Source organism: Grammomys surdaster, unplaced genomic scaffold (genome assembly GCF_004785775.1).
Source record: "Grammomys surdaster isolate TR1022 unplaced genomic scaffold, NIH_TR_1.0 693, whole genome shotgun sequence".
NCBI lineage: Eukaryota > Metazoa > Chordata > Mammalia > Rodentia > Muridae > Grammomys > Grammomys surdaster.
Window position 1 is genome coordinate 564,367 of NW_021605112.1, and position 12,267 is coordinate 576,633.

Genomic DNA, 12,267 nt, shown 5'->3' on the forward strand with positions numbered 1-12,267 from the left:
AAACCCAATGGTGGTTGGCTTAGACATGCTTAGAGTTATAGTTGCAGGGGAAGCCTACCTATGGCTATAACAATTACTGTATGAGCAGCCACAACAGCCAAAACAAGCAAAACAAAACTCCAGCCTTTCCCCTGTGTTTCTGAAAAGCATCAAAACTTGTATTTTATGGAGGAGAAAGAAAGAGAAAAAGTGGACAGAGCCAGATGCCATTTGAGGAGCCTCCTAGTCTCCGGCTTCTTGTTTTCTCTCTCCGTTTTTTCTTAAGTATGTTACTCATAGCTATACAAAGGTAACAGATTCACATAGTATGTGTGTGTCTATCATCTCTCTCTCTCTCTCTCTCTCTCTCTCTCTCTGTCTGTCTGTCTATCTATCTATCTATCTATCTATCTATCTATCTATCTATCTGTAGTATGTATTTAATTAATTTACTCACTTTACATCCTGATTGCAGCCTCCCTCTCCTCCCATGTATGTAAGTGCTCTGCCATCAAAGAAATGATACACAAGGAAAAATCATTGTGAAAGAAGGTCAGAAAGAATTATTCTTAATTGTCTAATTGTAAATCATGAATGTTTTATGTGGCATATTCAGGATTTTTATTTTTTAGCTAATTAACCTAGAACATAATTTCTGACATCTCTTAGCATGGAATTGTATCAAAGAAAATTCTTTTGTTTGTTTGTTTGTTTTTTGTTTGTTTGTTTGTTTTTGTTTTTGAGACAGAGTATCTCTGTATAGCCCTGGCTGTCCTGAAACTCACTCTGTAGACTAGGCTGGCTTCGAACTCAGAAATCTGCCTGCCTCTGCCTCCCAAGTCCCTGGATTAAAGGCGTGCGCCACCACTGCTCAGCTCAAAGAAAATTCTTAACTCAAGAAGGAAAACAGAAAAGAGAAACCAGGCCTCTGTCCCATCACCCATCCTATAGAAGGTCTATGATTTAAATATCTATGACATTTAGACATCTGAACCCTGTCCTTCTTGGAAAAAAATAGATGTTGTGGACAGAAAAGATGTAGAAAGTTCTCAGTGTCAGCAGCTGCTAGTTTTCTGAGATCATCACTTCATTCAAGTGAGTTCTGAAAGTGTACCAGAGTATATCATCCTTGAAGTTAAAGTAACCTGTGACCACTTAGAACAGTAGTGTAGGAGAAAACCTGAGAGCAGTGGTGATTTTATTCAATGCAGTTTAGACAATAAAATGGTCTTCATGCAGACAATGAAATGGTATTCATACAGGCACTGCATCAGGATAGAAAACAGGCATAAATTTAATCTCAAATATCCATATAATGTTGTGAAATTCATTTTCTGTGCCCCATGACATTAATATGAACATTAAGTCAGTCAATGCATATAAAGATTTCAGAATACAACATGGCACATTTGATGACTCAGTAAAATTAATTGTCACATTACGAAAATTTTTTACTTTATAAAAACAATTCCTAGCTTAAGTTAGCTGTAGAACATTACATAACTTCTCAGTTGTGTCCAACATTTACCTTTCTGTGGATGACACAGATGTTATCTGAATGTCTTATTGATTTATATCTCCTTATTTTATGTTTTACATCTTGTGCGTTCATTTTCCTGGTCTCATAGCTTGCCCTCTAATTACATATCCATTGCATTCTTATGATATTGATAATGCTAAGATGGAAACTAATCATGATAATATCATCAATGAGAACCTATAGGCAGTGTAGTCATTAGATCCTAAAAAATGATGTGGAAGTCACAGTTTGATACGGTGCAACATGCGGAATATGGCACGGCGGATCTCCCTTGTCTTGGCACTGTAAATGAGAGGATTAAGCACAGGAGGCACAAAGAGGTAGACGTTGGACATGAGGACATGTATGTATCGTGGGGCATGCTTCCCAAAGCGGTGGACTGTAGAGACCCCTATCATTGGCACATAAAATGCAAGTACAGCTAAGATATGTGACACGCATGTGTTGAGAGCTTTAAGACGTTCCTCATGAGAAGCAATGGCCATAACAGAACGCAGAATGAGCACATAGGAGAGGAAAATAAAAAGCAGGTCCATGCCAAAAGTAGACACGAGAACAAAGAGCCCATAGATACTGTTGATGGTGATGTCAGCACAGGCAAGCTTCATCATGTCTGGGTGCAGGCAGTAGGAGTGGGAAAGAACATTAGATCTGCAGATAGGTAGCCTCTTGATGAGGAAGGGCAGAGGGAAAAGGGTGAGGAAGCTTCGAGCAGTCACAGCTAACCCCATCCCAGCAATGAATTCACTGGTGAGGACAGTGGCATAATGTAAGGGATCGCATATGGCCACATAGCGGTCAAAACTCATAGCCAGGAGAATCCCTGACTCCATCATCGAGAAAGAATGAATAAGAAACATCTGAAGAAGGCAGGCCTCAAAAGCGATGCTGCGGGCATCAAAGCAGAAGGTTCTGAGCACAGTGGGCAGTGTGGCCATGGACATGGCCACATCACTGAAAGACAACATGGACAGGAAGTAGTACATGGGAGCGTGGAGACTGGGCTCCACTCGCACAGCCTGCAGGATCACAGTGTTTGCCCCAAGGGCTACAGCATACATCACACAAAGGGGCCCTGCCAGCCAGGGGTGGAGGCTCTCCAGACCAGGGATACCAGTCAGGAGAAAGGAGGCAGGGTGAGTGACATTGAACAGCGCCATCACAGGGGAAACCCAGGATGTGTCTCGAGTCAGGTCTTCTTGCTTGGAGAATTTCAAGATCTGTGCTTACTGGTGGACAAGAAACTCAAAATTAACAGATAGAGAGTGGCAGGGTCTACAATTAAAAGCAGGTGCACTCATGAAACCATTGGTTTGGGAGTAATGTGGGCACACTGCTTTCTTCATATTTTATGACCATCAGCTACAGTCTAGGATAGCATTTCCCTGTTTCACGATGTAGAATGACATTGTATAATACCTCAGAATTAGTAGTTAACCATGAGGAACATGTTTCTACCATGTTAGTCACATTTTTTTTCATGAATTATGTAAGTATAATTCAGGAGAAATATGTAAACAGTAATTCAAAAGGTTCATTGTTTCAGAAAGGAAGCAGTTGTTGGAATTGCCAATAACTCTTGGAAGTGCTTAAATATTTCCTTAAAAACAGTTTAATTCAGATATTTTGTTAATTATGGAGACAACTCTCTCCAGAGGTTTTTTTTTTTCAATTTTAGAGGTTTATGTATTTTATCTATGTGTGTGTGTGTTTGCATTTGCTTGGATACCATGGAAAGAGTTACAGAGGGTTGTGAGCCGCCACATAGGTGCTGGGAACTAAAGCAAGGTCCTTGCAAAAGCAGCAAGTGCTTTTAATGGTGAAGCCAGTGTTCTAGACACCAGAATTAGCATTTATCAGGGTGGGTACTTGGGAGATTCGGGAAAGGGACAGTGAGAGGTTGAGGTCGTTGAGCATCAGTTCTCATTGGCACAGAATTAAACAAAAAACCGACAAAATGTGTTTTTAAAAATCAAAATAGGACACACCTTTTGTCAGGAGAAGACTGACTCTTCTGCACAGGGTGGAGCTTCAAAGCCTACCAACCACAGTGACACACTTTCCTTCCTTCAACAAGGCCAAACCTAATCCAACAAGACCACACTTCCAAATACTGCCACACCTTGGGCTAAGAATATCCAAACCATCACACCTTGGAAGGCAAATATTAACTTTTAATTTATATAAGATATATTAAATATGCAGAAATTTAAGTATAATTAGTATAATTTGATATGATGTAAAAAAAAACAGAGCAATAATAAAAAGTAAAAAACATTCTACATATTTGTACATCAAGACTTAAAGTAGATTCTATTCTTGAAAAAAAATATAAATTCTAAGTATTCAATAGGTATACTAATTTTCAGAGTATAAGATGCCATTGTGCCAAAAAGAAACTTCTACACCTTCATATATTCTCAAACACTCCCCAAATATCTGCTGTTCAGAAGACACATTCATGTCTTTGTACATTAGACTGAGCTCGATTCCCACACATCTTTAATGAAACCACCACTTCCACTTTCTTGCTTACAGTCTTAATCCTGTCATACAATATAACCCAGAATTTCTCCTATAGCATAGACGTACATACATCATGTCATGTTCATGTTCTAAGTTTACCTGATGTATAGGCAGCATTTACATTTGCAAACACATGTGTAAGTATTGATGTTTATTCACATTTGTAGCTACATGCGTGTAGGTTATTTTCACCCAGATGGTTTACTACCACTACTTACATGTTATACTATAGCCATCCCTCTGTAAGGATTATATTGTGTGTTCTCTTTTATCAATGCTTTTGACATGCTCATTATCTCTATGATGAAAAGGGATAAAGGATGCCAGAAGACTTCTCATATGACTGACTTGATTTTGGCTTTAAGGGATCTTTCCTTCTGGAGAATTCCAGAAATTTATGCAAAACCTAGACTTATGGTTTTTTTTTTGTTTGTTTAAAATCCCAGAGTGTTTATGTCACACAAAACACATAGATTCAGAGTGATTTAAGGAGAAGGGTCTTAGGCATGAGGTCAATAGTGCTGAGGTGTGCCTAGTGCTCTGACAGAAATAAATACCATTCTCTTGTTTTCTTCCTTCTCTAGTTTCCAAATAAATAAGGTCAGGCTATGCTTTGCCAGTTCTATATAATGGAGTAAGAGGAGGAGGAGGAGGAGGAGGAGGAGGAGGAGGAGGAGGAGGAGGAGGAAGAGGAGGACCATGGAGCTCAGGTATTAATACTTAAGTCAGTGAGATAATAATGTAAGGATATACCTCTTTAAGAAGCCTTTCTTGACTTTGGGAAATACTAAGAATTTTGCTGTACTATGGTTTTGAGAAAGTCAGTGCGCACTCCACTGCGCTAACAATGATCTTCTGTTTTAGTACTCAGCAACTGCATACACTTGTCCATTAAGGACGAGGTCTTTGAGATTCAGGACTGGTCACCCAGAATTGACTTTTGTGTTTTTCATCTTACTACTTCTACATTTAGGTTTTGTAGCCCACGCTGTCCTTGTACTTGTAATGTCTCTGTCTCGTCCTCTAATCCTCTTGAGTACTTGGACTAAAGGTGAGTGCCACTATGCCATGTCCAATTCTTTGTAGAGCTACATAGAACAAAACTGGAAAACAAAGAAGAGAATTGAGCTATTACAAAGGGAACATAGAGGAGAAGAAAGGCTTAAAGCGTGACTTTGTATAAAGGGCAGGGCCAAAATCTTTCTAAGTCTCGGAACTCAAGTTTTAGAATTTTGGGAAGAAATCATGCCTGACAGATCCTTGATTACATTCTTTCCTTAATTGGTGGTGCTGAGATTGGGGGTTTCCTGGATATCAATGAATAAAGAAATATAAACAAAGTTTTAAAAAAGTACTTTTTGTGTTGTCTATGCTATGTGCAAGGTACTCTGCAGAGAAGTATTCAATTGATTGCACATTTAATCTTTGATGGATGCAGAAATAGTCTTAATGACGTATGCTGGTCTCATAGGTCATGATGAATAAGTGATACACACATAGTCTTCAAAGAGATCTACAGGACTGTCTGTCTACTCAGGATCTTGAGGAACCATTAAGATATAAGAGAAGAAAAAATGGAAAATACAGTTTTCATCTCTGAGCAGAGGTTCCCCAGGAGCCTTTGAACGGGAAGATAAATGATTCAAGCAGACATGTGTGAAGAAGCATGGTCCCAGAGCCAAATGTAGTTTCCTTTGCTTCTGGAAATTAGACTATTTATGTTACTGTAGACATATAAAAGCTAATGTGGTAGGGGAGGGTGCCTTTGGCAGAGGGTCAGTGGTTTAACTCCAGCTCTGATCCAAATTTACTTTGGAAAAAAAAAATCACTGTATAGCTGTCTTGTTAAGGGACACCATAAATTCTATTCAGCTTTAAAAATATTATTTAATTAGGTAATAAATTTCTATGAAGATTTTCATGGGTCTGGAAAGGAGTGAGAAATACACAGAGTTGGTTTCTAAGAAGATTTGTTAACAGACTATAGATTTCATTCTATAGCACAAATAAGAAAATATTAGAAATGTCTCACTACTTCTTGCTCATCCGTAGTTATGCTCAAATGACTTCTCTTATCCTTTAAATATTCCAGGCACATTTTAAACAATCTTTTTCAAAGGTCATATTGAAAAGTTCAGCAAAAATGATTTTTCATACTATGTGAGCTGTATATTAGTTTTTCTTTTAAATTGAGATTATAATCACATAATTTCTCCTATGGTTTTCTGCTTCCAATCCCCATATGTCCCCTCTTGTTCCTTTTCATATGAATCTTATTCACATTCATAGAACATTTTCATTAATTGTTTTATATGCATGTATATACACATATGTACCTATACATATGGACACACACACACACACTCCTAAATATCACTTGTTTAGTCAGTATAATGTTACTTCTTTGCATGTTTCAGAACTGATAGTTTGGTATTGGATGACTGGCTGGTGTGTCTTCTTTGGGGAAGACTATATCTACCACTTAGAATGGAAAATGGAAAAGCAAAGTTTGATTACTTGTGCTTAAGCTTTTAGGACTAAGGATAGTGGATAGTCCTGAGTTCTGAGTCCTACTTGGCTACCTGAACTGGGGCAATGTAGAGGAGACTACAAAATAAGTGAATGACAGCTCGAGCATAAGAACCCATTTTCCAACCCCTCATATTTCTGCCATCTATGTCCATTCTTTTAGGATGCTGTTGTCAGGACACCATCTACCTAGTCTTCTTCACTCTCACCAACTTATTTAAACTGTGTATCAGCAGGATTTCAGAGATCAACTGTCTCAACCCCACAAATTTTTTAGAACTCACCAGAAGACAAGCAGATGAGAAACACTCTCAGAACATGTTCTTGTGTTGGCTGAAGTAAATTTATGCCTGTTACTTTTATATCTTACCCTAATCCCAACAGAGAGAGAACACTTATACTGTCTTTTAGCCTGGAAATTCTTCAGGGACCCGAGGTCTGTAAATGCCAGTAGAATTAAAGCATGTGCTCTTTTAACTGAAAATGAGCTCAGCTAATATTCTCACTGCAACATAGCACATTACCTGAAGATTGATGGGCAGAGTCTGTGAAGCTCAATACCCAAGAAACCTCAAAGTTATGCACTAGGTAATATGAATACCCAGGAAATAATGAAAAGAATACATCTTTTTTTAAAAATTCTTATCCCTTTGAATGTGTTCAGTGGAATTAGTTCTTCCTAAATCTTTGGTTGAAACTCAGTTTTCTCAATTTCAGGAATCATATCCAGATAATAAAGTATCTTCTGATGAACAGTTAGAATTTATGGTCTGATGTAACCACACAACTGCCCTACTTTCAGAGTTACAGACTTTGATTTTCTTGTATTTTTCTCTTGCTAACACTGATCTCTGGCTTCTTCTCTAGTAAAGAGGGAAGTTCTATGGTTAAGTGTGTACCTCACCTAGTCAATATTCATAGTTGATTTTTATTTGGTAACCTCATATTCAAAGAAGCTTCTCTTCATTGTTTTCTCATTCATATATTTGATTTAAGTGATTGTGCCATTGGTATTTATTTTTATAGGTCCACCCAGGATCATATATTCATTTAAAGAGGATACAAGCCAAAATCATTCAGCTCTTTATAGAATGTGCCTCAACCATGAGATGTGAGGCTTCTTCTGCTCCATGAATACCTAATCTCAATGCTTTAATAACTTCTCACTCAATTCTGAGAAGTGGTAACTTCAAATTATAATCCCAGTTAGCATGCACTAAGTGCATACCATGTTCTATCAATGAATGGATTCAGATGTATATGAGCAACAAAAATTCCAGAAAGCAACAAAATCAGAGATCACTTGTGGTTCAGTCAAAATATAAGAACCCAAACAATCCATTTGCAGAGTTATTAATCATATGTCAGAGGACATGACAGACAAAACAAAATTCAAAAGTATCATTCAAAGCAGCAAATTCAGGAAATGGCTACTACCCCTAGGCCTGGGTGAGGGAAAGAAGTGATTTAGAATTATTAAATAGTACAGTCTTCAAAGAAGAATGCCACAAGCTGAAAGTCAAAAGTTTTAGGAGAGGATATTAGGGGAACTTGGGCTCTCCTGAGTATAGAGGAGAGGTTAATTGAGATTTACTCCCCAGAGAAAGGAGTTTGGAGGAAATTTATGTGTTTTTTCCTGAGGAATTTAAGAACATATAGTAACAACTTGTTTCAACAAATGTTGGAAAGCTGCAAAATTGAACCATAGAACCAACTAATATTTTTGGTATTAGTCACTTGTGTCTAAGTGGAGAAATATTGTTGGAATAAGACCCCAGAGTAAAACAATTATGGCCATACAAACCCTTCCTGATCATGTTCTTAGTGTTAGTTCTCTAGTCTCAGGTACTGACTGGCAAAAAAGGAACACTGTCAGAGTGTTTACATCTAAAATAACACACACACACACACACACACACACTAGGATTGAAGATGCAGTTACAAGATAAATTACAATATAATGAGTATAATGATTTAAGATGAATTTTGTAGAGGAATTGTTTAGGCAGGTCTCAAAGCAACAGAGGAAGTGAAGACCAGATGATGATACATCCTGGAGGTTTGTAATAGTCACATACCACTACTGTGTGAATGATGTGAAGTGGAGTTATTAGATACCAGGAAAGGTATCAGCCTAAGCACAGAAGTAATGAAGACACTGTGATCTATGCAAGAGACACCCCAAGGTAAGCCTGGGACAGAGATGACATCTTTGTATGCTTCCCTCTAGCTGAATTTATCTAAAAATGACTTATTCATGACTTTGGAATATTCCAAGTATAACAATTGAGCACTTCCTAAAGGGAAAACTGAGATACAAGGGTAAGGAGTAGATTCTACCAAGGCATACAAGACTTGCCTTGTTAGAACAATAATATGATTAATTCATCTTACTTCAATTGTAATTTTAGTCCTGTAGGATAAATGATCTCCCATTGGTTTTCATATTCACAATAAGCACTGTGCAAAGTGCTAACTAACTCATTGTAAGAGCATAACACATAACTGAATAACTCATCAACTTCTAAGGAATAGAGATTTTGTTGTACAACTGATCTTCTTTTCAAAGTCAGCCAGATTTCTCTAGGAGCTACTTCAGCATTTATGAATTAGTGAACCTTCCTTTTCTCTTCAGAACCTGACCTGTCTGAGGAGTACTGATGACTGTTTGTTCATAACACTATCTACTATCTACGAAAAGATGGTTGCATGTGGTTTCTATCTACCCATGTGCCCATCCTATTAACCATTTATGAACTCATCTTGTCTTTTGGAAGGTTGTGACATAATTATAACTCTCCCTAAATGTGTGAACATTTATGTCACTTATTACAATTCAGTGGTTATGTGGTTCTTTGCCTTTCTACAAATATATAGAATGTAAATATTAGTAAATATCTGCGTGTATAAGGATGTACTTGTGAGGTCTCAGGGTGACCATGCCTGTGTATATTTCCGGGAATCATGTGAGGGTACTGACATTCCCAGTCAAGGAAGAGTTGACACACTAGTGTGTGCAGATGAAGACATAAAAAACATTGAGGCCAAGAATGGGCTCCTCTTGGGAGCAATTTTCATTTGTAACAGCTTCCTTGTTTGTTGATGCAACCCTGCTAGTTATGTCACCTTCCTGTTCCTTCCTTCATGCAGGAGTTTGGGGATTTGGAGGGATTCATAAATTTATGTGCTAGAGAGACGAGCTGAGGCCGCTTTGCCGGCTGGACTCACAGCACAGCACATTGAGCTACGAGGAAAAAGACACAACTTCCGTCCAGTGAGTGCTCCTCCCTCAGACTGACCACAGTGCTTCTTATCCGGATAGTGTCAGGGCTGTCATTTTTCTAATCTGCCTATCTCCCTCCACAAATGTACCCAATACATCTTAAAATGTCAAGGATCACAGGAAAATGATGCCAGGTTCCTATCTGGATCAAAGCTCTAATACCAGACTAACTGTCATTAGGGGAAGAGGTTGATATATCCAATTTATATTTTGTCTTGAGGATTTTCTAAACTTCTTATTTGAAAAGCCTTTATTTAAAACTATGATCCCCTGTATCCAGTTATTGTGTATATAGCTACAAAAAATCACACACACACACACACACACATACACACACACACACACACACAAATGTGACATTCAAAAGCATGTCTTTTAATTGTGGTTGATTTCTTGTTTCATAAGAATATAATTACTGAGAGTGTTATCATGGGTCTGTTATTGATGATGCATTTGTTATTCCTTTGTGTGTATATGTGGAGAGAGTGTATTTACAAGTAAAGGAGAATATAAAAATGACCAAATACTTAAAATATATTATGTTGTTACAATAAGCTGCCATAGGTTTTCCTAAATTCAGTAGTACAGTAATGTCTGGTGTGACAAGGAAGATGTTCTAAGTTCTATGTATCCATGTCACATTTATGAATCTGAGATGGTGACTATAAATGCTTGGACATGTATGGATGGTATAAATATATTTTCTGAAATATATATATATATATATATATATACACACATATATATATGTATATATATATATATAAAGTATAAATATATTTTCTGAAGTTTTAGAGAGGCTCTGGACATGTGCATGCTCCATGTGCTGTGTTCCATCATCTGACCTTTATTCTTAGAGTGGTTGAATTTGGGGAACTTTGACTAATACACAAACAGACAAACCAAAGGAAGGACATCTGTTAGAATGGGAATTGCTTTCTGTGGGAAGTTCTCAGAGCTTCTTTCCGGATGGGAAGGTCTAGGAAGATTCCTTCAGTTGGATTACCAGAGAAAAAGAAGGGGAACTAGATTTAATCTGTATTTTACAAGAGTTTTTACTATTCCTTGGAGTTGCCAATGTTTCCATTTCTTTTTGACCGTTTAGAGATATCCTAAAATAAAAATAATAAAAAAATCAGATTTGTATAGAATGGATCAAAAATGACTTATTAAAGGTATCATTCTTAATTCTGTTTTAAAATAGAAAGAGAATTTTGCAGAGAATAGATGACAAAGAGACCCCACTGTTGGACGACAGCTCTCATTTCTGGTAGGAGACAGAAATCAAGACATAGGTTTGCAACTCACATCCCACACACTTTTAGGATTGTGACTGGTATGTTTACCTTCTCCAGATTCTCATCACCGTTAAATTTCAGTGTGCTTCCTGAAGGTACTAGGAATAGAAGAAAAAACTCTAGAAATCATAAATGATAGAAGGAGCCATTTTACTTATGTTCCAAAGTAGATCTTTAATTTTAAGCTGTCAGCATCATGGAAGCATCTTGGGATAAATACTATACATTAGTCTTTTATGATATGGCTTCTAGTGTTGTGTTGATGCTTCTATTATTCCTTTTTGCTGGCATTATTGTGCCTGCTTAAAGACAAAGACAAAGAAAGAATTCCCATTAAGAGAACTCATGGAGAAGCTATTATAGGAAGGAAATGATGAAGCACTTCTGAAAAGAAATGGAGGGCAGTGTATTTTGGGGGAGGGGGAGCTAAGAGGAGCTGGGTGGAATGAGAGAAGAATCTGTGGTCAATGGAACAAAAAAGCCGTTTCCACAAGGGAGGAAAGCGGCTTTAACAAGGGAATTTACCAACAGTATTATGTCTGAAAGGGAAATCAATGTTTTCCTTACATTTAGAAACAGAGATAATCATAGAGAGGCATTTGTGGTTGGGAAGGGTGTTGTGTCTGCAGTACAACGGGGTAAGCGGCACTAGCAGATTAAGTTCAACAAGACAAGGTTGCTGGCATTGAGAGTCTCAGAATTGTACTGGGGAAGATGACACTCAATCAGATAACCTTCCCTGGTTTGGGTAGCTTTAAAAAGAAAGAAATTTGACTATGTGTGGGAAGCATCTGTAGACTGGAAGCTAGAGAGGAAGGTTACCAACTGTTTCTAATGGGGTGCTTCTGTCCACAGCTATTGCCTGAAGATGAAGAATCAGAAGAGGAATGAGATAGAAGGTACTGTACAGCAGGCTGATAGAATCAGAGTCTGAAAGGAGTGATAGTAATAATATCTGAAGTACTACACCTGTCTTTTGAACAGGAGGGACTCCTGCTCAGGAAACTGAAGTAAGAATGGATAAAGGTGTGAATACATTTAAAAATTTAAATAGCCATAATAATGTATGTAATTTCAATAAAACATTGTGTTTCTTTGCTTAGTTGGGCCTG

General features: G+C 37.6%; 1 protein-coding gene across 1 annotated transcript; it reads right to left on the bottom strand.

The window, feature by feature from the left end:
* Positions 1 to 1,694: 1,694 nt before the first annotated feature.
* Positions 1,695 to 2,753, bottom strand: LOC114633524 (olfactory receptor 51I2). Its single transcript, XM_028782088.1, has one exon. The coding sequence runs from the start codon at positions 2,677 to 2,679 to the stop codon at positions 1,741 to 1,743; it is 939 nt and encodes a 312-aa protein (XP_028637921.1). The 5' UTR covers positions 2,680 to 2,753; the 3' UTR covers positions 1,695 to 1,740.
* Between the last annotated feature and the right edge of the window lie 9,514 nt (positions 2,754 to 12,267).